This window comes from Ostrea edulis, chromosome 2 (assembly GCF_947568905.1).
Source record: "Ostrea edulis chromosome 2, xbOstEdul1.1, whole genome shotgun sequence".
Classification (NCBI taxonomy): domain Eukaryota; kingdom Metazoa; phylum Mollusca; class Bivalvia; order Ostreida; family Ostreidae; genus Ostrea; species Ostrea edulis.
Window position 1 is genome coordinate 76675704 of NC_079165.1, and position 25244 is coordinate 76700947.

Genomic DNA, 25244 nt, shown 5'->3' on the forward strand with positions numbered 1-25244 from the left:
ATACCCACAGGAACATAACACCACGTAAGAGGACATTAAAAATTAATGTACATACGTAAATGATAGGTGAACATATTTCCCTAATAATGATACCTATAAATTGGTTGTCAGAAGTACCAATGTCGAAAGATGACATCTCTACCACACTAAAAAGTATAAACCATCAATTATCGGTTTCCCTTATTAGATTAGCCCTAATTCGTAGTAGATTGATGCATCCAACAACTTTGATTTTTTTTGTTCTATGAAAATGTAGACGTCAACAACTATAGCTGTAGTGCCACAAAATCAGACTGTCGATGGCCGTGAAGGTTGTTTGACGTGTCAACACCTGTCCTCGAGATCTTCGTTTTTGAGGTCATATCCGAAAGACACGTGAACCTCACTTTTAAATGCCAAGCGTTTGGCGAAGGAGTGATCTCTGTGTCAACATCTTAGGTTTGACATGGCCATGTCACCACCGGGGCTCGAACCTAGAAGAATGTTCTAGCAACTGAACTGCTACGAACAGTCGAATGACGCAAAAGAACTCAGAGAAAATGCGATAAACATTTAATAAGAAATAAAGAAATTATACATCTATATCATGAACATCGTTGCAACTCAAATCAGGCTTCATATTTTAAACCCCACATTTCGTATCAACTGCTGCTTTGTATGGTGTGGTTGGGTACATGGTTTTAGGATAGAAGGTACCGCTCTTCCACTGCAATCGGTGAAATATAAACTTTATTATCGAATATAAGGCACTTTTATTAAAACCAGACTTTAGATCCGTTCAAATGCTAATTGCACCAAGGAGTAAGTGTTCTTATCTAACATTTCCTGTTGATTATCTTATGGTGAAAGATGCAAATTGAAGATTCATATTCCTGATATATTCCAATAATGCAAATTCAATAGGTCAATAATGTCACAATTGGACTAGTTCATTGTTGTAAAACACTACTTATGATATGCTCAAAGTTACCCTTTGCATTTGGTCGATAATCATCGGATATGAAATTCTTAGAATTAATCCATCATGATTAATACCTCAGTTTGATAATTACCTCATTTTGGATATTGGCGTAGCCAAAGTTATAGGAATCGTTTCTAAGGCTATCCTTAATTTGTTGCAGCACAGTGGTGTTTCTCCAATCTAGGGCATTTAACGTGGCTGTAAAGGACGCATTGGTAGCGCCCCAGGGAATATCGGCATCCACGTTAAACCTATCGTAGTTGGCTTTGCTCTGGCAGTAGGTTAAGTTAGACCTTGGGTAGTGGAATAGGAATACCTCACACATCTCGTTACTTGTAGACAATCCTCCCTATAAAATTACAGTTCAATTGAAGCTAAATGCCCTATAGTAAGTGCCATAACACATGTCTTTTCACTGATCGTGAATGTTCTACATTTCCTAGTGCTAATACACGAGTCTGTAAACCAGGTACAATTTATACAGTCATCTGGCCCAGAAAATGGATTATTTCAGTAGGCGACCAAATATCTGGCATTCAAATAAGGAATGTAATGTGAAGATAACGAACAGTTATCAATCCCATAACTCCTATACGCAATACAAAATAGAGAGATGTGCAAACACGGAACCCTGGATACACCAGAGGTTATGTCAGGTGCCTAGGATACGCACACCCAAACTACATTTAATTTGATCCAAAATTGCTTCGTGTTATATGACAGGCGCATGAAGTTGGCATAAAATAGTAAAATTGTCAAAATTAATTAGAAAATTCATAAATTCAGGGGGTTTTCCATTCAGACAACATACAGCCCATGCATCGAGCAAATTCATATTTAAATATATTTTTCATCTTCTATTAACACAAACTATATATTTATTTTATTTGGTCGACAGATAGGCACACCTTTTCCTAAGCAATAATCTGGATGAAATTTAACAGTTATCAAGCTTCTTTTTTTTTCTTTAAAAAGGCGGGACAAAGTTTTGTTCATGATGTATTAATGCTATTAAATAAGAAACAACTTTGATTTAAGTTGAAATAGTATACTTGGCATATATTTAATTTTCTTAAAACACATATCAAGCTTTATTCAAGACAAATTTAAAACAGAGAAATGCTTGGACCTTTTTATGTACACAATCGTTCCTTGTTCTTTTTTACCAGAATTAATAATTTCTTTTGAATTGTGGCTAGAGAATATTTGATAAGTTTTTAGTTTATAATCAAATTAAAAACTGGAAACTCTATATCCTACTAGCATATGATATCAAACTCCAAGAATAACTGAACTCTACTTTTCAAATAGCATTATGAAGGAAGATTAAATATTTCGTTACATTTATCATGTTATTCTTCATCGATTACTTAATCAGTACTGTATTTAGATAATTAGCCCAAAGAGATTTGCATTGAGTGTTTCCACTAAGATAATACTGAAAACTTATCCAGATGCCGCTACCTGCAGAGATGTTTTGATTCAATCAATTATATGCATTACTGAGAACGATATATCGGCTTTATATTCTTTATAGATTTCAAAGAGAGAACTAAATCTAGAATTCTATTTTAATATCAGAGTGTTGAGTAAGAAGACCGATCATGTGATAATTCTGCTTCAAATCGGACTCTTGAATATCAAATAATGCAGACATTCGCCGAGAGTTATCATTATTCGTTAAGATGTGGCACACACATTCACATCACATAGTAAAATCCAAAGTTGTACCATTCCAATGGAGCATTCATTTATAGTACATTTTCTGCACAATCCCGTGGATGTCCTATTAATAAGAGCTTATTATTAATAGAACATCTAGTTGTATCATCCAAAAGAGAGAGCGCGGATCTGTATCAAATGCGAACTATTTTTCAAGAAACCACCATATTTGTACTTACTTCCGTAGTGGCACTACACAGAAAGTAAACAGTTAGTGTTTAGGTTACACATATATACATATAGGGTAATTCAACAGATAAACACTGAATAAATAGCGTATTTGAAATACTTGTTTATGGTACATTTTCCCCCGTAGAATCATGTGTACATTTAAATACTTACATATGTTACATTTTTCTTTCCCGTAGAATCATAGGTACATTCCACAATGATGCTATCACCCTGCAATTACGAATTACAAAGTCTTCAATTTGATGGTATATGTGTCTATAGTAAAGAAATACATAGATCTCTACTGATTAAGATAAACTTCAATTTGTTTCAGCTCTGTTTTTAAGATATTAGATTATTTAATGTTGCTATACATTCGAGCATTTTGAAGCCATTATATACCTTCTAATGAGATAATGGTATTGTAACACATTCCATTATCACTGAAGTGTATCATTAAGGTGTTGTTACACCTTCCATTCTCACAGAAGTGTATTATTAAGGTGTTGTTACACATTTCATTCTCACAGAAGTGTATTATTAAGGTGTTGTTACACCTTTCATTATCACAGAAGTGTATTATTAAGTGTATTATTAAGGTGTTGTTACACCTTCTATTCTCACAGAAGTGTATTATTAAGGTGTTGTTACACATCCATTCTCACAGAAGTGTATTATTAAGGTGTTGTTACACCTTTCATTACCACAGAAGTGTATTATTAAGTGTATTATTAAGGTGTTGTTACACATCCATTCTCACAGAAGTGTATTATTAAGGTGTTGTTACACCTTTCATTACCACAGAAGTGTATTATTAAGTGTATTATTAAGGTGTTGTTACACATCCATTCTCACAGAAGTGTATTATTAAGGTGTTGTTACACATTCCATTCTCACAGAAGTGTATTATTAAGGTGTTGTTACACATTCCATTACCACAGAAGTGTATTATTAAGGTGTTACACATTCATTCTCACAGAAGTGTATTATTAAGTATTGTTCACCTTTCATTACCACAGAAGTGTATTATTAAGGTGTTGTTACAACTTCCATAATCACAGAAGTGTATTATTAAGTGTATTATTAAGGTGTTGTTACACATTCATTCTCACAGAAGTGTATTATTAAGGTGTTGTTACACCTTTCATTATCACAGAAGTGTATTATTAAGTGTATTATTAAGGTGTTGTTACACATCCATTCTCACAGAAGTGTATTATTAAGGTGTTGTTACACATCCATTCTCACAGAAGTGTATTATTAAGGTGTTGTTACACCTTTCATTACCACAGAAGTGTATTATTAAGTGTATTATTAAGGTGTTGTTACACATCCATTCTCACAGAAGTGTATTATTAAGGTGTTGTTACACATTTCATTCTCACAGAAGTGTATTATTAAGGTGTTGTTACACATTTCATTCTCACAGAAGTGTATTATTAAGTATTGTTCACCTTCCATTATCACAGAAGTGTATTATTAAGTGTATTATTAAGGTGTTGTTACACATCCATTCTCACAGAAGTGTATTATTAAGGTGTTGTTACACATCCATTCTCACAGAAGTGTATTATTAAGGTGTTGTTACACCTTTCATTACCACAGAAGTGTATTATTAAGGTGTTGTTACACATTCCATTCTCACAGAAGTGTATTATTAAGTATTGTTCACCTTCCATTACCACAGAAGTGTATTATTAAGGTGTTGTTACAACTTCCATAATCACAGAAGTGTATTATTAAGGTGTTGTTACACATTCATTCTCACAGAAGTGTATTATTAAGGTGTTGTTACACCTTTCATTACCACAGAAATGTATTATTAAGGTGTTGTTACACATTTCATTCTCACAGAAGTGTATTATTAAGGTGTTGTTACACATTTCATTCTCACAGAAGTGTATTATTAAGGTGTTGTTACACATTTCATTATCATAGAAGTGTATTATTAAGGTGTTGTTACACATTTCATTACCACGGAAGTGTATTATTAAGTGTATTATTAAGGTGTTGTTACACATTCCATTACCACGGAAGTGTATTATTAAGTGTATTATTAAGGTGTTGTTACACATTTCATTCTCACAGAAGTGTATTATTAAGTGTATTATTAAGGTGTTGTTACACATTCCATTACCACGGAAGTGTATTATTAAGTGTATTATTAAGGTGTTGTTACACATTCCATTACCACGGAAGTGTATTATTAAGTGTATTATTAAGGTGTTGTTACACATTCCATTCTCACAGAAGTGTATTATTAAGGTGTTGTTACACATTCCATTCTCACAGAAGTGTATTATTAAGGTGTTGATACACATTTCATTCTCACAGAAGTGTATTATTAAGGTGTTGTTACACATTTCATTCTCACAGAAGTGTATCATTAAGGTGTTGTTACACCTTTCATTACCACAGAAGTGTATTATTAAGGTGTTGTTACACATTCCATTCTCACAGAAGTGTATTATTAAGGTGTTGTTACACATTCATTCTCACATAAGTGTATTATTAAGGTGTTGTTACACATCCATTCTCACAGAAGTGTATCATTAAGGTGTTGTTACACATTTCATTACCACAGAAGTGTATTATTAAGGTGTTGTTACACCTTTTATTACCACAGAAATGTATTATTAAGGTGTTGTTACACATTCCATTACCACGGAAGTGTATTGTTAAGGTGTTGGAAGTAATCCCAGTATACTGGGATAATTGAATTATTCTACTATTATAAAGGTGCTGCTACACAATCTAGGATTTGTATATAAAAGAATGCAGTAGGATTGATTTGGCTATGAGTGTATATGAATAATCATGATAACAACACATACATCTCTGAGAGTTCTATTTGCACGGCGGAAATCCTGATAGTTGAAATCATAATGTCTGTCGTCTGCTAGTGGTTTCTGTTCTACTCCTCCACGGATTACTCTAGTCTTTATAGCCTTGGCCAGAAGATGGGCATGTTGCTGGACTCCAAAGACATGAACACCATTTGGAAAGTCCTTTAATCCCTACATTTCCAAATGAATAACAATCAAATATTACGGTTTTTGTCAATCGTAAGAGAGAGAGAGAGAGAGAGAGAGAGAGAGAGAGAGAGAGAGAGAGACCCACCGTATGAAGAATAGACTCGTTGCAAAAGGCAGATGTAACAAAGTTGGGTTGATGAGGAGGAACAGTCAGAGTTGGGTCTTCTTTAGCGATAACTGTGATTATTCCGGCGTCATTTAACCTTAAGGTTGGTGTCACGGTCAACCGAATTCCCGAATGATCAACGAAATCTAAAATAAAGATAAACACCGTAAAATAAATACCCATTAAACAACATATATTTACCTAAATCACATGTCAGTGAGTGTATATCATGATTACTGCGGTAGTCTAGTAGTTAGATCGTTTGCTTTCCAACAAAGAGGTTCTATGTTTTATTCTCGATCCTGCCACCGCATAAAAAATTAATATAGTTAACATAGATTTCTGAGTCCCTGGTATATAAAGGAAAGTCATTACAGAAAAACTTTGGCGATCCTAGGTATTATGCGTGGGTTGAAATATAAGGTACATTAGTTGACTATCAATAAGGTGAAGATAAATCTCATTAAAGAATGAAGATGAAGATTAGGAACAGTGATCAATCTCATGAACGCAAGCATTGACGATATTGATAGTAGGGCAAACACAAGAGGTGAGATCAGGTGCATAGGAAGAGTAGGGATATTCTTTGTCCGATCACATCCTCCACGAACCCTTTATCTTCATCAGGTAAACAAGGTAATCCGTAGTCGAATATATCGAATTAGTTGAGGGTCTCTACAGCCCAGTAGCTAAGTACTTCGTTACTAGCTTGAAAATACGGATGTATATTTAATATGCTGTGGTAAAATTTAGAAATTCATTTCAAAATTAAGAATTATCTCCATCATGCATAGCTCTTATCCTTAGACGATAACAAACTCATATCAATATCTTTTTCTGCACTGTTTTCCCTAAAATAGCTCTTACAAGTTTATTGTTATTTCGAATTTCAAACATTTCGGTTGAGCATCACTGAATAGACGTTATTTGTCGAAATGCGCATCTGGTGCATCAAAATTGGTACCGTATGAGTTTTACATTGAGAGACATAGACGTCATATGCAGTTGATAATGGAATATTGCTACATAAATATTTGAGATTAACAATGGAAAAGCTGATGTCATGCATAGCGTCATGTAGCAATTGTCAAATCGACTAGCACAACATAGCACATATGTCCCATCATTCAAGAGGGACGCCCAGAACACGACATGGTTACGATATCGACAATATCAACAATATCCTATCGGTATCGAAATCACAATTGTATCCCTAATGCTCGTCATTTCCTTTGTTTCTGTGTGTGATTTATACTTCTGGAAATGTAAGAGTAATTTGCGCTTGCAATGTTTCCGTTGCGGTCAATTTCATAAAAATCGACGATATGGTATCAATATGGATACATGATCGTTTAGCAGATGGTCGTTATTGCATTTTTTGGTGTATTTCATACTTTCGTATAAAGAATTGATTGCCACGTATAAAGATTCCCTTTCTGAAGGTTTCGTCTAAATCGGCACTATCCTATTCGATATCGAATCGCGATTATTCAGCAGTTGATTGTTATTCTAGTTCGTCAATACAACCTCGCATTGGGTCAAATGCTGTCTGACGTGTTTCATACCGATTGTTAAGCCGTTCTTGACACTGATTTTGACTGCGGATAACTCCGTTTACCTGATCGGGATATGGGGCTCACGGCGGGTGTGACCGGTCAACAGGGGATGCTTACTCCTCCTAGGCACCTGATCCCACCTCTGGTGTGTTCAGGGGTCCGTGTTTGTCTAATTATCTATTTTGTATTGCTTGTAGGAGTTATGAGATTGATCACTGTTCGTTATCTTCACCTTGCATTTTATACCTAGTATTTTTTCCATTTGTGATCAAGCGGATATAGGAAACGGTAATAATTATGATGCTACAAAATTAAGGGTAAGGCAAATTCGGACCATTGGATACACCATTGTGGGATCAGAAGTTTGCCCTACTGCTGACATAGCTTATACAATATCGATATCGACGATATCGTATCGACGTCGAATCGTGAGCGTTCATTCGTTTATGTTTGAATGAAAAGTGAAGACAACGAACAGTAATCAATCTCATAACTCCTATAAGTAATATAAAACTACGAGTTTGGCAAATACGAATCTCTGCAAATATCAGAGGTGGCCTCCGGTCCTTAACAGGAGTAAGCAACCACTGTCAACCGATCACCCTCGCTGTGAGCCCTATATCTCGACCAGCTAAACGGAATAATTTGTAGTCAAAACCAATGTGGAAAGAACAGTCTAACCATTGGTATGAAACACGACAGACAGAACAGCATTAGACCCCAATGACAGGCTGTATTGCAAATCATTATGACAAACATAGAATTTGCGAAATGCTGACTTAAACGAGAATGTTGAAACCCTTATAAGATCATCGTGTTTCTCAGTAGCCTGCCTCAATTCAAAACTGATCATATGCAGAACAAACTCTTGCGCATCGAATGAGTTGAGAGACCAAAAATGTCAGATGCAGGTGATGATGAAATATTGCTACATAAATATGGAACGTTGACGATGGAGAAGCTGAAGTCATCCTGTTTTTCATGAATATGAGTTGTCAATTTGCCGTTAACATCTATGTTCAATAACATATCTAAGTACGATGAATAAAACATCGCCCACATTGTAAATGTTAAGTTGAATACTTTCCGCTGACAAAGTTGCTCTAAATTCTATATCATATTCATCTCGAGTCATGGTCGTTATTGTATTGCTTTATATATACAATGACATGTACATGTATATGTTTTCGGGTTGGTACCATGTTTACCAAGCATACAAACTACAATTACATAAAAAGTCGTCACTAGTTGTTAAATTGCTGGGAACAGAAGCTTAATGCCATGCAATTAATTCAATTACAACGTACCGTGGATATCAATATGATTCCAACATATGTCGATGTTGACCATATCGACAAACATGTACCTCTCAGTCTTGTATATGGCATTCATATATTTCAATTACAATGTACGGTCGATATCCATATGATATTAATATGAGTTTGTTATCGTCGATATCGACATTGCAATCAAATGTACATATGACTCCCATTACTTTACAGATCATGTTAAACATCGATATATAATATCGACATCACACTCAGCCTTGGAGATACATGGCAGCAATGATTGCAAATGCTATCAGATTAATGGTTTTAACTTTTTCTACTGACAAAATTGTATTTGTTTGCAAATGGAACATTATTGTCTTATGTATAGATTGATAATACCACCTTCACACTCTCGGATTTTTCTTACGAGTCCTTACGGATCTCCAACTTATAGTCAATCGCAAGCATTCGTAAATCACTCGTAACAATCCGTGTACTTTTACAGATTTGTGGAATACGTAAGGATCCGTAAGAAAAATCCGTGAATGTGAAGGTACCATTAAGGTGGTATATCAAGAAGTATGAAACAATATTTTTAGTAGTTTGAAGTTCTGACCACTTCTCAATCCAGGGTTGTTGTAATGAATCTCCATGATGTACAGGTCTGTGTCCCCAGGTTCCGCCACCGGAAGTCCCGCTTCGTCTGGATAATAAAATGCCTACAAAACAGGAAATGTGCAGCGATCATTGCCGATAATCTACAGTAGAGTTGGAAGCCAATCTCATTGTTCAAATGAATCTTAAGCCCAGTATGAACGCTTAGTTCTGTCCAGTGTATGTATTGTCAGTTTCTCATAAAACTCTTAAAACCTTTTAAAATGAGTACCAGATGCTGAAGAAACTTACCTCTCCACCCACGGCCCAGATAACCACGATTTTACCACAAGGCATTTTAGATAGGTCTGGATCTTCATAACACAAGTAGTTAGGAGAGTTCACAAATTTTCTGTCAATTCCAGGACATTTGTATACCACGAGATGGTGCACCAAACCTTCATGACCTTTCTGTACTAACACCTCAAACTGTTCAATGATTCAAATGTGCTTATTAAGCATTAAATTATTTAACTTCACACCAGTTTATTATGGAGAGAAGTAAATACCCATTCTACTAAGACCATTATATCAATCCTCTATTTTCTGTGTCTGCATAAAATTAGATTCACAGAACATAATGCTGTAAGTGCAGAAATACACTCGCCTTGATTAAATGGTGTTTCTTCTGAAGATTAGAAAGGTCAAAAATGTGACAGCTGTACGTCGTATCCGCCGCAGGAACATGATACTACAATAACCAAGGTTGAGACAATATGCTGAACATTCAGTGAAGTGATTGAGAATTTGCTACATTCTCCTTTTAAGTTTTCTTTTTATACAATTTAGTTAAAACCACGTGTATATTTATTTTAAATAATTAAATGTTCGAAGTTTTTCCTAGAATAGAATATATAATCTTACGTTGTTTGTGATATCGATGTGTTTTGCATCACTTTCAAGTGTTGGAAGGGACAATTTAGACAGCAATAAAAGGCTCTTGACTCCTCGGTTAGACCCGTGATAAGGAACACCATCATCGCCGTGAGGGTCATCAGGATGGTAGGAAAAAATAATTTTCACAGTGTCATCCTGAGGTAAGACAAGCAACAAAATGGTACCATGATAGCAAATATACATGCTTTTTTAACATACATGTATAGGTTATTGATTCACATCTCGCAATACTATGTAAAACCCTGTTATAATTCAATTCCCTGCACACCGGAATCCGCCAACGTTTTTACAGGTATGATTTATACCGTTATAAATACCCCCACTAATTATCGCCAAATACCGTATATCATAAAATGAAAGGGTGAAAGTTGTGGTTTGCGACGATGTGTATATCAACGTTGAGAAAAGTCTTGCAATTATGCGCTGTTAGTTTTCAAATCAATGTTTGGAGTGGATAATAGGTTACATAAATCATAATTATTTGAGTTCAAATCTGTAATCCTGGTTTTAAAATCTGAATATATCGGACACGCTGAAATATGTGTGTGTTACTTTGGATATCAAACAAAAAATGGAAATCGTTAAATACCACGAAGCAAAATGCCGAATCTTCCGAATCACTTAATGACGACGAAAAATCGTCAATGGTGGCGACTTCAAGCGAGAATGCAGGAGCATTAGATGGCGATAGCGAAGACGAAGCTCCGCATGTTCCTACATACTTAGAAGCCAGGCAGGGGCTGGAATGTCGTATACAATATCTATATTCAAAAGAATCAACAACTGAACCTAAAATAGACTTTTAACTGCGAGTGACTGATGAAATAAAACCATGAAAGCAGTCAAGACATTGGATTTGGTGACAATTAAACAAGACTTTAATTGATTGATTGATGTTTTCCGTCACACTCAACAATTTTTCAGTTATTTGGTGGCGCCCAGTTCTTATTGGTGGAAGAGAGAACCCAGATATACTGTATCTGGGAAGTCTGGGAAGAGACCACCGACTGTCCGAAAGTAAACTGGGAAACTTTCTCACTTACCGGCGCGAGCGGGATATTGAATTTGGTGACAATTAAATGGTAGATGAAAAGCACCTGTATGTGTATATTAGATTTAAAAAGCATCTTAATGTAGTAGATAAAATCTGTTTGATTTTTATAACAGCTGTGAACATACCCCCTCCTCCCGTATGCCATCCCTGTTATAATGATAAATTGGCGAGGTACAAATGTTGGAGTTGTAAATGGGATCAATGTATCAACAATATTCACGTGACACACTGATTTTGATAGCGGATTACTCCGTTTACCTGATCGAGATACAACGTATAGAGCTCACGACAGGTGTGACCGATCGATAGGGAATGCTTACTCTTCCTAGATACCTGATACCACCTCTGGTACATTGTATGCCCAGGGGTCCATGTTTGCTTTTATTTATGTATTCCTTATAGGGATTATGAGATTGATCGTTGTTCGTTATCTTCACCTTTTCATTGTCATGTCGATTTGATATATCCCAATGGACAACATGGTATTTCATATGTGCTTCATGATTGGATACTTCATTGAACATAGACGGAAAGGTTAACGAGAAAATAATTATAAAAAGTTAACTTTACGACAAACGGGATGACTTCATCCTCTCTGTCATCAACGCCCTATATCTTAAGTGTCAATTTTCCATTATTACCTGTGGTATTTATGTTTCGCAACTGAATCGATAGATGAAATCATGATTTGTTATGACAGTATCATCGTTTTTAAATGATGGAAGGCTAGTGAGAAATAAATTGATGCAATGGTCTCTATAGTCTTACTAAAAGCGGATGATTGTTCGTTGTTTTCAATTTGTCGTCTTTAAAAATCGAACGCGTTTCTCACGTTTTGAACATGCAAGGTGAAGATAACGAACAGTGAAATAAAGAACAAAGAAATAAATTGTCAACGATTTCTCTACCTTAAGTGATTTGCATACATACTGTGATTTTGTAGTCTTCATCGTCGCACGTGTCTAATTTTCTGACCATTTTCAACACAGTTCGACAGTCATCCTCGCTTCCATAAAGAAGATGCCAATCTTGAGAAGCGTCCACAAGTGGCGGGGAGTGACCAACTGTATGCCTGTCCTGTGATACATAGAATATAAAACTGTATGCCTGTCCTGTAATACATACAATAAAAATAGTATGCCTTTAGTAAAACGCATATAATGTCCAACCGTGTATGTATCTTCCATTTATATACTTATGAACGTCGTTTTCATATATGGTTATTGAAATTTGAGTTTGAAAGAAAAAATGAAAGTTGTCCATGAAGACGTGTAATACCTGGAAATGAGAAACACCATCCTTTACCCATCCAACTATGACGTCAGAGGGATACATTTTCCCGTTTGGTGACAACCCGAAACCGATATATCCTTTCGTTTCCACGTGCGTTTCGAAGACAATATGTGTTTTGTTCACGTTCCAAAATAATAAATATTTTCCGTTGGAGTCAATTACTTCATGAAAATCAAATTGTTCCGTTGGTGAAGGGGGGCCACATGGATTTGCAGTGGTTGGATATGAAGATGTCTTTGAGTCAATGGATGTAGGACACGTGGATGGTGATCCAACATAAGGGACATTTGGGATCGGCATTGACAGCTCTTGATGACTGTGCTGAAATCAATATAATGCAACCTTTAACTTTTCATGAAACCCCGTGCACAGCTTTTTCTCATTATATTATCACAATTGTAACAGTGCTTGGATTTTTCTACCAAGCCGTGAAAAGGGCCTCCGTGGCCGAGTGGTTAGAGCATCGCGCTCAAAATCACACGACCTCTCACCTCTGTAGGCGCGGGTTCGAACCCCACTCGCGCCGGTAAGTGAGAAAGTTTCCCCAGTTTATTTTCGGAAGGTCGGTGGTCTCTTCCCAGATACATTGTATCTGGGTTCTCTCTTCCACCAATAAAAACTGGGTGCCATCAGATAACTGAAAAATTGTTGAGTGTGGCGGAAAACATAAATCAATCAATCGATCGAGTGCACTACGCAACCATATGTCCCCATCTTTGAGTGACAAAACATAACGTCGTACTGACCCAAATTGCACAGTTTGTGGCACTCTCTCCCAATTATCAGGGTAAACTTATGTAACTGGGTACAACTTTAACTTTAAAAGGATTTCAATTCGTACTTGAATTGCATCATATTTTTTTTATGATTTAGCATATTTAGTAGCTACCTCTTACTTACAAGTAAATGTTTGGCTTATAAGTCTCAAAAGTCGCCATCTTCCATCTATATATGATATATTTATCACGTGTAAAGGTGAAGCAGTTACTTCTTCAATTGAAGGTTTTATTCCATTAAAAAGATGCAATGCGTACTTATATAAAACAGAACACTTAATTATAACTAATATTAGAAAGGCGAACACAATTGACAGCAGATGTAGCTTTGTTTCCGTCGCATTTGTCCCGCTTACTTGGTAATACACCGTGGGCGATTCACATTTTTATCTTGAAAATGCTGTATTCTGAGATTTACATCGGAAGGTATTTCTCAAATTGACAGTAACGTCCGATAAAAAAGTGAATTTAACGAATGGTGATCAGTGTCTGCAATCCTGTAAAGAATACACTGTACACTGATCGTTAACTGTTCGTTATCTTCACATTTCACAGAAGCAAGCGTTGGACAATCACAAAGTCCTTGATACCACATGCAGTACAGTTAATGTCACCAATAATGTTATCAGAATAAAAACATAACGAAAATGTTTACCGTAACGTCATGTTTGTTGTATATATATATATATATATATATATATATATATATATATGATACGATACAAGTTAAATCCGTAGAATCCGTAAGTAATGTTTTTTTCATCGATGTTAAATTTTGATACTAAAGAAAATAAGTTTTGATAATTGTTGAATTGTTTGTTTCTTCAATTCATAATTTCAGTCTACATCAGTCATATAGAAATTTCCAGAAACTCATAAACGTTTGCACAATAGTTATAGCTTGGACGTCTAATATTGTTTCTTATTGAAGTTGAAGTCCGTAAGCTACACAAGATTGAATTTTACTTGATTGGGAATTATTGTAGAAATAATTAAACAACAAGTTTCGTTTTAGATAAATTCTCCTGAAATAACAAACCAGCGAGTCACGTGAAATATATAAGTCAATGAAAAGATCAAGATACTAGCAGTATTCAATCTCATAACTCCTAAAAGACGGATCCCTGGATATATCAGAAGTGCGATGCAATATTATTTATTTGCGAAAAGGTGAAGATAGGAAACAGTGATCAACCTCATAATCGCTATAAAGAATACAAAATTAAGAGCAAGGAAATCACGAACCTCTCTCAATAGCAGGTATGAGATTACACCTGAGTAGAAGTAAGCATCCCCTGTCGGCCGGTCAGCCCTATGTTTTGATTAGGTAAAAGGAGTCACCCGTAGTCAAATTAGCATGAAGAACGGCCAACTAATAGGTTTGAAACACATGAGACAACATTTTACCCAATGACAGTTTGTAAATTAGATAGTTATAACGGCCATAGGATTTGGGAAATGCTACCTTTAAACAATATTGATGAAACTCCAGTAACATTAACTAACGTGTCAGTAACCTGCCTCGATTTAAAGGTTGATCATACGCAGAGCATGCTTTTGCTCATGGAATCAGTTGAGAGACATAAACACCTCATGAAGGTGATAATGGAATATTGCTACATGAATATGGGAAAAAGACAAAAAGTTGGAAGTCATCCCGTTTATCATAAAGTTAATTTCAATGTGTTAAGGGTACAACAATTTCAAGTGGGCGACGATGCTTTAATAACTGACATCTGAAGTGTATGAAAGTTTTCACTATATCGTAATATTCCTATTGGTAACGTTAAATTTGTTACTCCTTCATGATCCCTTTATTGACCGACTGGAGTTTTGCTCAGTCACTCAGCTTTTGGATTTCATTTTCATGCCAATGTTTACAATGGCAAACGATTCCTTTGTCAAACAGTAATGTGGAATATCTGCTTTTTAAACCTATTAAGTCAAGCGCTTGGCAAAAACAGTCATGACGGTTTATTTTCTAAAAAAAAAAAAACAATCAAAAAACAAGCGTTTTAACATTAATGATTTGTGGTAATAGTACTTTTTAAGATCTTCACCTGTGAAAAATGACCTACATGTAGATCTTTCAACCTCACGTTGGGTCAAATGCTGTCTGACGTGTTTCATACCGATTGTTAAGCCGTTCTTGGTACACTGATTTTGACTGCGGATAACTCCGTTTACCTGATCAGGATATGGGGCTCACGGCGGGTGTGACCGGTCAACAGGGGATGCTTACTCCTCCTAGGCACCTGATCCCACCTCTGGTGTGTCCAGGGGTCCGTGTTTGCCCAACTATCTATTTTGTATTGCTTGTAGGAGTTATGAGATTGATCACAGTTCGTTATCTTCACCTTGCATTGATGACCATGACCAACGATTGCACAGTATTTATAGATATATTGTGATCTCTGACTACATTTTTGAACAATATATATCATCAAAATAGGAGTTAAGTATTTCTTCCGGAGTTCTGATCCCACATCTGATATTTTCAGGGGTCCTAATTTGCCTAACTTAATTTTGCACTCTTCATAGGATTATATTCACTCGTTTTAAACATCTGGGTGTAGTTTTCACTAACGATCTTAACTACGAGTCTTTAGTAATTGTATATACAAATTCACCTCTGGCTGTAGTTTTGCACCACTACAGTGCGTCATATGTTTTGTTGATGAGAGGTAGGTGTTGAAACTAGATCTCTCTGAGGGCGATGTCCAATTAAAATATGATGCAACTGCATGTCCGTTTCTGGCTGTCCTACCAATATTATCATACAACGGGGCACTCTGACAGCTCTCCACCGCCATTCGAGGATAGTAAACGATAAATGAGAGACACATCTCGTCAGTTGTTGCTAATCCTCCCTGTAAATTAGTAATCATATTCAAGTAGAGACAAACTACAGCGTTCATGAAAATTGGATAATATCAATCATTCATAAAAGTTGCCAACAAAAATTATTGTAGTCTTGTTCATAACATTCTCAGTGGGCTTGAACGTTCTCTCTTTCTTTATTCCATCATAAGAAGATATACCTTAACCTATATCTTACCTCTATTACAACAATTGATAGTCATAGAGAGTACATCAAAGTATTAACAGAAGCAGTGCCCCATTTCATCAAACATTGTTCAAAACGAATACATCAATTGTTTATAAATTATACTTACATAGGTCACGGTAGATTTCTGTCTGGAGTCATAAATACAGTCAACAACCAGAGAATCGCCCTGAAAGGATACGTCATTTTTCTGTCACTGAAGGAATGATGATTTTGTTAGAATCGGAAGTAAATAGACATTGCTAGACAGCATACCCCACGCGTGTCTTTGTTGTATAATTAACACATAACATGGTTCAGATTTACATGACTTACCGACATTAACTTTCTAGTCTTCAGTATGTTTCGGTATTCTTGGTAATTAAAATCATAATTATTGTCGACCGCCAGCGGTTCTAGTTCTGTCCCATTACGAATTATTCTTGTCCTTATTTTTCTTGCTAAGAGATGACCATGTTCTAGCACAGCAATAATATCTACTCCAGTGGGAAAAGAGTCAAGACCCTGTTGAGAAAATATTTCGATTATATTTTTCTATTATGCATATATTGATTGGCATACGCCATGTGTACATAAAGTTGTTTACAAGATTTCTTCTCTGTAATTACCTTGCTTAAACATTCTTGTGTACAAAATCCACTCGAATGAAAGTCTTCTTCAAACGGAGGAACAATCTGTCGATCATTGACCTTCAATCCGCTGGTTAGTACCCCAGCATCAAACCTCCTGAGTGTCGGAGTCAGCGTTAGCCGAAATCCGGAATTATCAACGTAATCTGTAGTGCAAATGTTGATAATGACATAATTCATTTTTATAATCTTTTTATGACCAAGAATAGAATAATTTTGATTACTTCATTCTCGTAATGATATCAATATGTATTGAAATATAGGTGGAGAGAAAAGGTGGAGACAACGAAGAGTGATCAATCACATAACTCCTATAAGGAATAAACGATTAAAGAGTTCGGCAAACATGGAGCCCTGGACATACCAGAGGTGGGATGAGGTGCCCCGGAGGTGTAAGCACCCCTATAGACCGGTAACACGCTCATGGATCCTATATATTGATCAGATAAATGGAGTAGTCGTCAAAATCAGTTTGTAAAGAACGGCCTAAGAATGGGTATGACACGCGTCAGACAACATTTGACCAAATGACAGGTTGTATTGGCAAACTAGATCGTTATAACGACCATAAAATTGGCGAAACGCCTACTTTAAACGAGACAGTTGAAACCCCTGTAACATCAATTGTTTTGTCAGCAGCCTACCCCGATTTAAAAATGTATCATACGCAGAACAAGCTATTGCGTATCGAATTAGTTGAGAGACATAAACATCATATGCAAGTGATAATAGAATATTGCTACATAAATATGGGGAGTTGATGATTTAAAAGCTGCAATTACACTTAATGGATCATACATAGAGACAGAAAAAAGATAAGCATCGAAATTAAAGAAATATCCCATGTTTTGTTAGCCATCAAACACAAGCATAGATTAAGTAATGAAATGCCAAAAAGTTATGCAAAATGCGTAAGAAACAAGAGTTTAACATATTAATTACTGTTTCGCAGTCCCGGATTGTTGTAATGGGTCTCCATGATGTAGAGCGCGTCATCACCTGCCTCTCCCATCGGTAGACCTGCCTCTTCAGGGTAATAGAATTCCTAAACACAGGAATAGAACACACAGCATATGTACAACTCAATAATATAGACTATGAGGCCAATATTACGGATTATTGATCGACTTAAGAGTACTCTGCATAAAATGTACTTTTAGGACATTGACATGGACAGAGATGCATGGCATTACCTTTCCTCCAACAGCCCAGGCGACAATGACATTGGCACAGACCTTAAGGTGTTGGTTGTGAGAGTGGTAGCAGTTAAAATCAACACCAATGTATTTTCTCTCTATTCCATTACATTTATGGAGCAGGATGTGATGAACCAACTCCTCGTGGCCTTGTTGTATTACTGGTTCAACCTGCAATGAAATCAAGTGTTGGAATTTCTGAACAGTGCTGGACAGGAATTCGATTCTGCGTGAGACACTTGAAAGAGATATTTACAATGAATTATATTTCATTACCTTATTATACAATTGAAACGTAGCCATGTTTTATAGTTACTTTTATCATGTGGTGTTTCTTTCCAAGGTCAGAGAGGTCAAATACTCTACACATGTAGGTAGTGTCAGTGTCCGGAACGAGGTACTGAAAAAAACCCAGTTGTATAAAGCAGTAAATAAGCGAGGTTGTGTGACAAATATTTATGAAGAATACCTATGCACTTTGTTCTACAATGCTAGATTAGAAAATTATAATTGATAGTCTATAGCTAGTAAATGCATCGCAATTGTATTTTGAAGCATGGCTTCGTGGGTTATTTTAGTACAGAATGAAAGGTTAACACGCGAATTGACCTATGCGACTTCCACAATCCATACCCTATTATTAAGGAGATCCCGTGTGATAGTGTTATTAGGCATGGCGACTTTTCTGCTTTCGGCAAGTAGCATGACACTTTTGGCACCTCTGTGAACCCCATGGTACAGCAATCGCTCTCCCTCGTGTGCAGGTTCATGATCATTGTAGGAGTAGATAACTCGAATGGTGTCATTCTACAAATGAAAGGCGAATATAACGAACAGTGATCAATCTCATAACTCCTATAAGCAATACAAAACAGAGAGTTTGGCAAACACGGACCCTTGGATATACCAGAGCTGGGATCAGGTACCTAGGAGGAGCAAGTAACCCCTGTCGACCGATCACACCCGCCGTGAGCCCTATATCTTGATCGGATAAACGTGGTTATCCGTAGTCAAAATCAGTGTGCCAAGAATGGCCTAACAATCAACATGAAACATGTCAGACAGCATATGACCCAATGGTAGGAGGAATTGGCAACTAGATCGTTATAACGACCATATAATTTGGGACATGCCGACTTTAAACGAGACTGTTGGAACCTCTGCACCATCAACTTGTTCGAAATATGAAACTGAGGACATGAGACTTTGATAATCCACTTCCCTGATATACTCCAACAAAGCCCCGGTTAACGTCCTTTTTTACCCCGAACCTCATTTTTAATTAAGTAGTTCCCACTGAATTTCCGTTGGCACATATTTTGAGTGAAAAAAATAGTCAACAGTAATTTCCAGGACAGGAGTTAAAACAGCTAACGGAAAACGTAAAATCCACTTCCTCCGTACACAGCAGTGCTCATTCATCAAATCCGTCATTGTTTAAGTATTTCACAAGAATTTGTTCTATATTTTCAAGTCATAATCATTTTGCAGATCGTTTTTTTTTTAAAGATATTGCATCTAATCAATTCGTTTGTCTTATGTGGCACTATCAATTACATAAACAAGAGGCGTGCATGATCGACTTTAACAATAAACAATTGAAAATTTGTACAAAACTGTTTTACAAATAAAATTGGTTGGAACATATGCTATATTGTTGGTTGTTTGTTTTACGTCCCGTGGAGAATCTTTCACTGATATAGAGACGTCACGAGCTGTAGGTGAAGCATTTACAAATTCGGACCTGTGCTTAGCACTCGGGGACGTAGCAGTGAGAGTTATTTAACGTGAAAACGCCTGCTGCGACACGGAACCTCCGTTTTTAAGGTCATATCCGAAAGACCCGTGATTCTCTCCTCTATATGTCGGACGTTTGGCGTAGTAGCAAATGTTTCATGTACATATGTTTATGTCATAGGTTTGATGCGACCATGGCACGAGCTGCACTCGTACTCATGAGCTGCACTCGAACTCACGACCTCCCGGTTACGAAGCGAACGCTCTACCACTGAGATACCGCATTTGTTATTTCTGGTCCTTATCTAAAACACCCGGTGTATGATTTATAGTTCCCAACATTGATTCAACATTTTCAACATTGATATTCATCATTTCTCAACATTCATAAACAATTTTTATTGCGATGCACTTAACGTTTTCGTGTATTTTTTTTTCTCTCAATGTACATATGTAATTCCAAAAGCATTGGGGGTTTTCCAGTGCCTCTACAAACAGTTCATCCTTACTTAACGTCGATGATAAACATCGCTCCTTTTTATTTATGTGCAATTTCTACACATTTCAATCTCATGTTTAGGGGATGTTACTACGTACCTCCAAGTACTCACACATCCTTGACATTGTAAAGATGTACAAACTCATTAAGTTGGTAGAATTAGACAAGAAAGATGTTGGAGTTACATCTCTTATTTCGCGCTGATAAGAGCTGTAATTAACCCAATCATCGTGCGAAAAATGAAATTAATCGGCACATCTATCGTGCTGATAAACATCAAAGGCCCCAATGCATCTAACCTCTTCTATAGTAAATAATTAAGTGAATCTATACCCATTTAGGTATTCCACCATTACAGACCTGTTCGAAAACGTGAGTTTTCTCTCTTAATATTCTAACATTTAGTGTGGATATGACAACTTCCGGGTACCGGTAGTAACACAGACTGTTTGTCTTGTGTTTGTTGTTATGTATGTTGAGTATGGATGCTGAAATCGAAAACTGGTCAATTAAACAGTTGATTTTTTTTTCTACAAGAGGGTAAGGAAATGATAATAGGAACAAACTAGAACTTGATTTATTCAGGGGTATATTATTACATATTATCATGGTACCCCCAAAAACTGTATAAATTAGGACTGGTCTCACTGTTTTAATAGGGCTAAAGTTATCCCATCACTACCAATCGACCCTTTCAACAATACCCAAATTACAATGTTTGAATAACTCTCTCATTTGAACATGTGCAGCATCTAGCCGGGATTGTTTTTTAATGCAGTAAAATAGGTAATTAAATAAAAATCATCTTTCATTTGTTAAACATTGCTCGATTGATATAAATGTGTTTGTGAGTAATCAGCTGGAAATCTATAATCGAAGGAGGTGGACATTTCAAGAATCCAGAAGTGTCCGTCTGACATTCCTAGACGTATATCGTGTCAGAACTTAATTTATCGCTGAATGTTTACTACAGCTACATCGTTGTTGAACAAGCGACCTCTGACATTTTATGATATCTAAAAAATCTGACTGTGATAAAACACGGGGTTCTAAAATGTCCACAGTAAAGATCCTGAGGAAATTCATGCAATACATGGTACATGTATACACTAATTTCAGTCACTCACGAAACACGTGAAATCATGAAGGGGGGGGGGGGGTCGTCATCCTTTAATTGCGGCCTACAATAATTTTCCATTATTTTCACATGCAAAGTTGGTTATTTTAACATGTACATGTATGAAGGAAACCTATGCATTGTGATATTTATTTACGTTAACATATTTGTTGGCGTGATTGCTGTAAAATTATACAGCAATATATTTGCTACCTTCGTCACTGTTGATAATGACGCTTCTCGAATACACTACCCGGAAGTCTTGAACTAAATTACGCAAGCGCACTACGTTCCGGATCAAGGAATGATGAATCATGTTTTCGGATGCCCTAGACGCATTAAAAGATGTGTTCTGTTTTATCATACATAATTTCCTGTTATTAGTCTTGAACATTCCTTGAAGAGTTACCTCCCCCTTTATAATAGATAAAAATTGGTTTAAATAATATGCAGTAAAACTTTCTTTTTTAACTGGTGTTGCTTTAACGAAAGTATATCATTTTACATCCGCTTGGTATTCTTACAATACGGAAAACATGTACGTGAAGCATCAATTTTGTTTTGTCGAAATACCTTACTTTCTTTCTCAAATGCAATCATCTCTTGCCTCCTTCGATTTAAAGCCACCCGCCGTGGTGGTCTAGAAGTAGGGCGTTCGCCCCGCATGCGGAAGGTCGGGGTTCGAATACCGGCCACGACCGACCTAAGTAGTTAAACGCTTGGCATCAGGTGTGAATGTCACGGCCCTCGGAGATGACGTTAAACATGGACGTCCCGTGTAATAGTAGGTGTAGCACGCTAAAGAACCCTCATTGCTCAATGGCCGTAAGCGCCGAGCATAGGCCTAACTATAAAACCCTTCACCGGTAATGGCGACGTCCTCACATGAGTAAAAAATTCTCGAGAGGGACGTTAAACAATATACAATCAATCAATAACACCTTTTCATGTTTTTCATTATGCACACTTTTCTAATTCATGACAATTAGTATTCTTCTTATACAATATTCCTCATGTTTATGATCATACACATTTTTCGTTTATCCGATAATGCTCACTCTTTCTATTTCTAATTAATTCATAATTCTTGTCCCTAATTACACCCACGGTTTGTCCCTGCTAATAAGCATTTTACATTCCCTAGTGATTGGCACTCCCCCTGTAACTACCACATGCATATGCATGATTATGATTACCGTGATCTTTACGTCATCGTCATCACATGTGTCCAATTTTCGTACTGTTTTGATGACGGTTCCAAAATCGTTTTCCTCGCCATGGAGAAGAATCCAGTCCTGGGACGCATCCACTATTGGTTCAAAGTGTCCGGTAGAGTGTCTGTCCTGGCAATTAAAAATTGAAAGAATTTATGAGACATCTTTAAATGTACTACTCAAAAACATTCCATATTTTCAACCCGTAATAACGCATTTCTTGAAAGCAATTCCAGTCTACATATGGATATTTCTGGAAGAAAAAACACATTCCTTACATTAAAACCAATGCTGGCATATACTCAAAATAAACGACAACACAGAGTCTTCAATATCTGACTCATGCTTAGATATTTTATTGAAAATAGAGATTAACGGCAAAACAACAACTCCACTTTATGACGAACGGGGTGATATCATTATTCTCCATTGTCAACTTCCCATATACAGTCTACTCCAGATATATTGAAATTCTAAGGACCGATCTGAATTGTTTATTATATCAAAGTTCAATATAACTGATGTCTAACTATATAAACTGATTCCATACCGGAGCTCGTTCTGAGTATGATGAGTTTTTAAATCGAGGCAGGCTACTGACAAACAAGTTGGTGTTACAGGAGTTTCAACAGTCTCGTTTAAATGCAGCATTTCGCAAATTCTATGGTCGTTATAACGATCTACTTTGCCGATACAACCTATCCTTGGGTCAAAGCCTGTCTGAAGTGTTTCATAGCAGTTGCTTCGCTGTTCTTTACATACTGATTTTGACGACCGATTACTCCGTTTACCTGATCAAGATAAAGGGCTCACGGCGGGTGAAATCATGATGTGTATACATGTACGAGTGACCAGCAAAAGCAACAGTATAACAGCAGTGACCCAAGATTATTTGTCCGGGGTCTCCAAATGATGACATCAATAATTTCAGGTAAACAAAACCATGGATAAAAGGTTTCATGATTAACTATCATATACAATTCATGGATAGTTTCTGTTGAAAGCTATTAATGGTAAAGATATTTAATAAACATTTCTTGATATTGGGTACTTTTTTATCTCTGATTTTGTCATTCAGACAAAAATATATGTAGGCAAGATATCTTGAATTCTAAACTGTTGGTAATGAAAAGTACAAAAAGGCGAAGGTATCAAACCGTGATCAATCCCATAACTCCCATAATGAATACAAATTTAAGAGTAGGGCAAATACTACGGATCCCTGGACGTACCAGAGGTGGAGCCAGGCGCCGAGGAGTAAGCATCCTCTGTCAACCTGTCACACCCGCTGTCAACCTTAGGGTGAATTCGATTAAAGCAACTCTTGTAACACTAGAGTTGAATTTACGCATGCTCAGTTAATGAACTCCATATATGAAAATAAAACATCTTGTGTTGTGCGGTGTTTGTTTACAACATGGAGAGTAGGAACGCAAGAAATGCGAACTCTGATGGGCAACAAAATCTAAATCATTGTTGCATAAAAATACATGTGTTATATCTTCTAATTGTCATATACTCATTTAGAGTTGCATTTTGTAAAATTAGTAAACGTCAATTACGGAAAAAAAAACCATTATATAGTTTTATTATCTAGTAAATTCAGCATTTCGACAGTCTGTGAATTCGCAAATGTGAGTTAAAGTTTCCTTTTGGTATGCAGTTCAATTTTAAGTGTCAGAATTATGTTTTGTATCGTGTTTTTATCGATGCGTTACATTTCTGGTACGAAATATTGACAAAACTAATATTCACACTACGTTTCTTCCTAACACGCCGCCATATTGGAACACTTGTTACTCCTGGTAAAATGGGGAGTATACTCGAGTCGACATTTTATTTACAACTCTAGTTACCCGTGTAACTCGGGTTGCTTAATCGAATGCACCCTTAGATATCGATCAGATAAAATGTGTAATCCTACAAGGTTTTCCTACTAATGGTACCTTCACATTCACGGATTTTTCTTACGGGTCCTTACGTATTCCACAAATCCGTAAAAGTACACGGATTGTTACGATTTAGACACGGATACCGATGAGTGATTTACGAATGCTTGCGATTGACTACGAGTCGGAGATCCGTAAGGACTCATAAGAAAACTGTGAGTGTGAAGGATGTATTAATCGTAAAGTTTAAGTATGTACTCGTAAAGTAGTCGTGTCTATACGTAAAGCGCTCGTAATGACTCTGAATAATCCGTAAAGCGATTGTAACCTGACATTAATGAAATCGTAAATATCAGTTTGGGATTCGCAATAATCCGTAAACAACTCGTAAACTATCCGT

The 25244-nt window shown here is 36.4% G+C and overlaps 1 protein-coding gene across 1 annotated transcript in view; it reads right to left on the reverse strand.

The window, feature by feature from the left end:
• Window positions 1-537: 537 nt before the first annotated feature.
• LOC125680065 (uncharacterized) overlaps window positions 538-25244 on the reverse strand; it is a 58863-nt gene continuing 34156 nt past the window's right edge. The window contains exons 25-44 of the mRNA XM_056153466.1: window positions 22938-23084; window positions 19022-19195; window positions 18705-18788; window positions 18386-18559; window positions 18135-18237; window positions 17172-17338; window positions 16879-17067; window positions 16673-16732; window positions 16127-16366; window positions 12706-13041; window positions 12358-12504; window positions 10341-10508; window positions 10084-10167; window positions 9729-9905; window positions 9439-9541; window positions 5975-6141; window positions 5689-5871; window positions 3026-3085; window positions 1053-1310; window positions 538-706 (exon numbers count right to left, since the gene is read on the reverse strand). Coding sequence (XP_056009441.1) covers window positions 623-706; window positions 1053-1310; window positions 3026-3085; window positions 5689-5871; window positions 5975-6141; window positions 9439-9541; window positions 9729-9905; window positions 10084-10167; window positions 10341-10508; window positions 12358-12504; window positions 12706-13041; window positions 16127-16366; window positions 16673-16732; window positions 16879-17067; window positions 17172-17338; window positions 18135-18237; window positions 18386-18559; window positions 18705-18788; window positions 19022-19195; window positions 22938-23084 — 3105 coding nt within the window. The 3' untranslated portion in view covers window positions 538-622. The remainder of the gene's footprint in view (window positions 707-1052; window positions 1311-3025; window positions 3086-5688; window positions 5872-5974; window positions 6142-9438; window positions 9542-9728; window positions 9906-10083; window positions 10168-10340; window positions 10509-12357; window positions 12505-12705; window positions 13042-16126; window positions 16367-16672; window positions 16733-16878; window positions 17068-17171; window positions 17339-18134; window positions 18238-18385; window positions 18560-18704; window positions 18789-19021; window positions 19196-22937; window positions 23085-25244) is intronic.